Consider the following 6,000-nt stretch of genomic DNA (forward strand, 5'->3'; position numbering starts at 1 on the left):
TCTCCCCGTCTCTGTCTTCCCATCCTCTCTCCATTTCTCTGTCCTATCTAACAAGGACGACATCAATAACAACAACAATAACTACAATAACAATAAAAACAACAAGGGCAACAAAAGGGGGGAAAAATCAGAAACCAGAATAGTTGGCCAGCCAAAAACAGTGATAACTACCCTCATAGACCTGTAGATAATAACAATGGGAGCTTGTCACGGAAATGAATCTGTAAGAACAATTTAGGAATATCTGTCACTCTTGCAAGTGAACCAGAGCAGAGACTTTGGAGACAAGTCTGCATCAAACCCTGCATCTGCCCTTCTCTAGTTATAAGAGTAAACACTTGGGAGTCAAGCGGTAGTACAGTGGGTTAAGCATAGGTGGCGTGAAACGCAAGGACTGGTGTAAAGATCCAAGTTTGAGCCCCCCAGCTCCCCACCTGCAGGGGAGTTGCTTCACAAGCAGTGAAGCAGGTCTGCAGGTGTCTATCTTTCTCTCCCCATCTCTGTCTTCCCCTTCTCTCTCCATTTCTCTCTGTCCTATCTAACAACAATGACAATAACAACAATAAAAACACAAAAGGGAAAATGAATAAATATAAATTTTTTAAAAATTTTAAAAAGAAAAAAAAAGAGTAAACAGTTTCTCACTCAGTCTTAGTTTCCTCATCTAGAAAGCAAAAATACTGCCACTGGAATGTGAGTAGGATGATAAAAAGTGATGCGTGTAAGAGCTTAGCAGGTGCCAATTTGTAATAAGCAAAAGCTGGAAGCAACCCAGGTGTCCAACAACAGATGAGTGGCTAAGAAGGTTGTGGTCTATATACACTACTTAGCTATTAAAAGTTGGTGAATTCATCTTCTTCACCTCATCTTGGATGGAGCTTGTAGGAATCATATTAAGTGAGATAGGAGAAGGATGAGTATGGGATGATCCCACTTACAGACAGAAGTTGAAAAGTAAACACAGAAAGAAAAATGCAAAGCAGAACTTGGACTGGAGTTGGTGTATTGCACTCAAGTAAAGGACTCTGGGGAGGGGGGAGTATTCAGGTCCTGGAACATGATGGTGGACCAGAGAACCTGGGGGAGTGGGGTTAGAGTATTATGTGGAAAACTGAGATATGTTACACATATACCAACTATTGTATTTTACTGTTACTGTAAACCATTAATCCCCCCAATAAAGAAAAATAATTAAAAGGTTAGCAAGTGCCTGGCATTAAGAAGTGCTGGATTTACAGGTATGGCTGCTGTGCGTGTCTTGGGAAAACCTACCAGGAAAAAGTCTAGTTTTCACCCAGCAGCCTAGGAAGTCTCACCAAGAGTTGGGAATAACAAACAACCTACATGTCATTGCAGCCACACTCTGCCCTTGGAAAAGAGAACTTGAGTTCAATAACCTAGAACGTTTGCCCAGGGAGTGAAAGTAAAGCGGGAAGCCAGGTGGTCTGGGAGGTGGCACAGTGATAAAGCTTTGGACTCTCAAGTATGAGGTCCCGAGTTCGATCTGGGGCAGCACATGTGCCAGAGTGATGTCTGGTTCTCTCTCTCCTCTTATCTTTCTCATAAATAATTAAATAAAATCTTAAAAAAAAAAAAAAAAAAAAGGAAAGCCAGCAGAGCTCCCCCAGCTGTGAGCTCCCCCAGAGAGGCGGCAGGGAGCCCCCAACAATGAGCCAGCCTCGCTTTCCCAGCCCTGTCCCCACCCAGACAGCAAACCCGTGAGATCTTGAAAGCTTTTACATTTTGGAGAAAGAGCCAGATGGGCAAGTGGAAGCGATCTGTGGACGTGAGGTCGGAAGGGGCCCCGGCTCAGGGGTGTGAGCCTCCAGATTCTCAGCGCAAGCGCCCCGGCCTGGGGCCGGTGGGGGACTTGTGGGCAAACACCCAGCCCTCACTCCCTCCACTACAGCCAGACGGACACACAGAATTCGTGACATTCAGGGACAGACAAACAGACACACAGAAGTCGTGACACTCGGGGCCAGACACCCACCACCACCACCACCAAACTCAAGGACAGACACACACCATCCGTGATCGCAGGAACAGACAGGCGCGCAGCCTCCATTACATCAGGGACACCCTCCCTGACACTCGGGGACAGACCCACAGCCCGTAACACTCGGGGACAGACCCACAACCCCTGTGACACTCAGGGACAGACCCACAGCCCCTGTGACACTCGGGACAGACCCACAGCCCCTGTGACACTCGGGGACACACACGCAGGCGACGGCGGCGCCCCCGCCGCCCCTTAGGCAGAGTCCGGCTCGCAGGTCCAGTCCCAGCGTCCTCGCTCCGACGCTTAGCCACCTCCCCTGCGACCGCACCCCCATCTCAGTCCCGGCGGGCGGTAGCCCCAACTCACCCCAATCCTCATCCGGCCGGTGGGCGAAGCCCGGGCTGAACGGCGGCTCCATAGTGCCCGCAGCACCCGCACCCCAACACACCCTCCCGCAAGACTCAGCGATGGACTCGGCGACGGTGGCCGCCGGCGAACAAGAGTCTTAGAGCACGAACGACGGTGGCCGCGCAAGGACAAAGTGCGCGGCTGCGCGAAAGGCAGACAGAGTGGGTCAGCCCCAGCGGGAGCTTCCGGCCCTTAGTCGCGCGGCTCAAAGCCGGCAAGGACACGTAACCCCAGTGCGGTGACTCCTGAGGGAGGGGTTGTGTCGAAAACGCTCCACAGTGCCCCTCTGAATAGATCGGCGTGTTCCCTGGGTGCCTGAACAGAATCGGAGGCTCATTAAATCTCAAGAGTCGGGGTCGCGTTTGGGAACAATTCTCTGTGGGAGCAAAGCCACTCCACCTGCACAGCCGCGCGGAAACTCCCCCTCCCCACATTTTCCTTCGGGCACTAAGTTGTCTCTTCCATGTAAACAAATGTAGAACAATAAGAGCTCCCCAGGATCACGTGTCTCCCCACATCGTACACCCAGAGCACTCGGGGTAACAGTCCTAGAAGCCCCCCAACATCCACAGTCACGTGGATCCCAAGAGCTGCTCGCTGTCCCTACCAAGATCACACTCCCCACCTCCACCCTCAATTTCATTTTTCTGCCTGAAGTACACGTATCCCTCTAGGACCAAGTGGACTCTTCGCCCTGGTACTGAGCAAAACAGCGTCTTCCCAGACATGAAAATCTTTTTGCGTAACTATTATGCTATCTCCTCAGTCCAAAAGTTCTTGAAAATAAAAATAAAAAAAGGAAAAAGAAAGAAAAAGATTGGCTTGTCTGGTGGCTACAACACCTAAGACTTTGGACTGCTTTTCTTTTAGTCTATTTAATAAATGTCTGGCTTTGTCATCGAAACAGAATTGGAAGCAGCATCAACCTCCTGGGAAATGCAAAGTGGTTTATGGGGTGCATTTCTACCAGAGCTGTTTGCGCCCGTGGATTACGCAACCCCAAGTAACTCGGCTGCCAGAGGGCTCTAGTTTAGGGTGGGGCTGGGGAATGAATTTGGGAGCTAGAAGCCTCAGGCATGAAAGTCTTTTGCAAAACCACAATCTGTCTCCCTAGCCCAACATTTTTCATTTTTGTTTCTGATTTTTCCTAATGCAAGAAAGTAAGCATCAAAGATAAAGTTGAGCTCTGCAGCCTTGGTTTCAATCCCCTTCCTCCACATAGGCCATTTCTGTTACGAATTTTATGAGGATTATTGAAAGTCATGTTTACTTTTACTGTGTTTAAATATACATATATTTAGGTCTTTTTATATTTATTTATTTATTCCCTTTTGTTGCCCTTGTTGTTTTATTGTTATAGTTATTACTGTTGTTATTGATGTCGTCGTTGTTGAATAGGACAGAGAGAAATGGAGAGAGGAGGGGAAGACAGAGAGGGGTGAGGAAGACAGACACCTGTTCACCGCTTTTGAAGCGAATCCCCTGCTGGTGGGGGGTGGGGCTCGAACCGGAATCCTTACAATGATCCTTGTGTTTTGCGCCACCTGCGCTTAACCCGCTTAACCCGTTTTGCGCTGCGCTACCGCCCGACTCCCCATATATTTAGTTTTATCTAGAGATGACTTGTATTAATGTATCTGAGGTACCCATACTCTGTCATTTTTTTTTAAAAATGTATTTTGTTTTCTTTTAATGAGAGAGATAATGCACAGAAAGATATACATAGAGACCAGAGCACTGCTCAGCCTGGCTTATGGTGGCATGGGGGATTGAACTCGGGACCTTCAAGCCTCAGGCATGAGAGTCTTTTGCAGAATCATTGTGCTGTCTCCCCAGCCCAGTCTCATACTCTCCAAGCCACTTTTCTCACATAGCATAACTGTGTTTGTTCTGTTGTTGTTGTTTTAATTCATTTACTTATCTATAAGAGAACTACAGCATCACTCTGGCACATAGGATGCCGGGAATTCAACTCAGAGCCTCATGCCAGAAAGATGACTATGCTACCTCCTAGACCTCTGTGAGTCGGTTTTATTTAGATGGTTATCTTTACAATTCCACTTCTCCCAGTTTGATTCTATTTTTAGTTTTTACCACGAAGATTATTACTGGGGCTTGGTGCTTGCACAATTATTCCATTGTTCCTGATGGCCATTTTTTGCCTTTTTATTTTTATTTTATTATAGCAACAGAAAAATTGAAAGGGTGAGGATGCAGATGAAGAGACAGACATCTCTGCAGCACTGCTCCATCACTCCTGAAACTGCCTTCCTGCAGGTGGGTACCAGGGGCTTAAACCTGGGTCCTTGCACATAATAATATATGTACCCTAGCATGGCCTTCCCAGGGCAGTTTTTTCACTTTTTTTTTTTTTTTCAAATAGAGGAAGAGAGGAGAAACACCTTAGAACAGCCACCAGTAGAGGAGCTTCCCTCAGTGCCATGGAAGTCCTAGGTAGTATCAGAGCGGGACCCAGGGCCTTATACATGGCAAGGAATGAAAGGATTATGCTGAGGCTTGACCGCCTATTCTCACAGGAAGCACTTACCTTGCTGAAATAGACTGGAGGCTGGAGGCGATGTGCTGAGAATAAGCTGATCCCTCACCCACACAGGAAGAATTACCCTGCCTGCACTGGACATCTCCAATCAGAAACGGGTCATAAATCCCATGACCCCCCCATGCCACTACCGAAGTAGCAGGATTCTATATAAGGACTGACCATCTATTCCATTTTGGTCTTTTAGCTCCTCACCCCCCAGATTGGGTTCTGCATTCAGACTGGGCTCATTCCCCCACCACCATCCCCATTTGGATACTATATTAAGCTTTTCTTTGTTTGCATTCCTGACTCTACTTGACATTGTGCCTTGTAATTCTAACATTTTGGTGCTAAAACTTGAGAGGGGCTAAGGATACAGCCTCTCCCTCTGGGCATTTTAGTGTCACACAAACCTAAAAGGGAACTTGTGCATTATTAGGTGAGCTATACTTCTTTGAATATATATATATATATATGTATGTGTGTGTGTGTACTCAAAGTGTGTACATATACATATATATTCATTATAATATATACCTCACAATTTCTTTTTTCATTTTCCTACTAGTAGGCTTTGAACTATTATTTCCATTTTTATTTGTTTTTCTTTATTTTTGCTGCTACATAAAATACATTTTTGTATATACACACAACAGTTGTTTTTGTTTGTTTATTTATTTATTTTAAAAAGAAGACATTAACAAAACCGTAGGATAGGAGGGGTACAACTCCACACAATTCCCACCACCAGATCTCTATATCCCATCCCCTCCCCTGATAGCTTTCCCATTCTCTATCCCTCTGGGAGTATGGAACCAAGGTCATTGTGGGTTGCAGAAGGTGGAAAGTCTGGCTTCTGTAATTGCTTCCCTGCTGAACATGGGCTGTTCGATCCATACTCCCAGTCTGCCTCTCTCTTTCCCTAGTAGGGTGGGGCTCTGGGGAAGCAGAGCTCCAGGACACATTGGTGGGGTCATCAGTCCAGGGAAGTCTGGCAGGCATCGTGCTGGCATCTGGAACCTGGTGGCTGAAAAGAGAGTTAACATAC

At 46.8% G+C, this 6,000-nt stretch overlaps 1 protein-coding gene across 4 annotated transcripts in view; it reads right to left on the reverse strand.

Annotated features, from left to right (window-relative positions):
* The window catches only part of ATF6 (activating transcription factor 6), a 113,777-nt gene extending 111,254 nt beyond the window's left edge, over nucleotides 1-2,523 (reverse strand). For 3 of the 4 annotated variants that reach the window (XM_060198099.1, XM_060198098.1, XM_060198100.1), the window contains exon 1: nucleotides 2,369-2,522. In XM_060198099.1, the coding sequence (XP_060054082.1) occupies nucleotides 2,369-2,420 (52 nt within the window). In that variant the 5' untranslated portion in view covers nucleotides 2,421-2,522. Of the gene's footprint in view, nucleotides 1-2,368 lie in introns of all 4 variants that reach the window. The other variant, XM_060198101.1, reaches the window with a different exon arrangement.
* Nucleotides 2,524-6,000: the final 3,477 nt, after the last annotated feature.

This window comes from Erinaceus europaeus, chromosome 9 (assembly GCF_950295315.1).
Source record: "Erinaceus europaeus chromosome 9, mEriEur2.1, whole genome shotgun sequence".
Lineage (NCBI taxonomy): Eukaryota > Metazoa > Chordata > Mammalia > Eulipotyphla > Erinaceidae > Erinaceus > Erinaceus europaeus.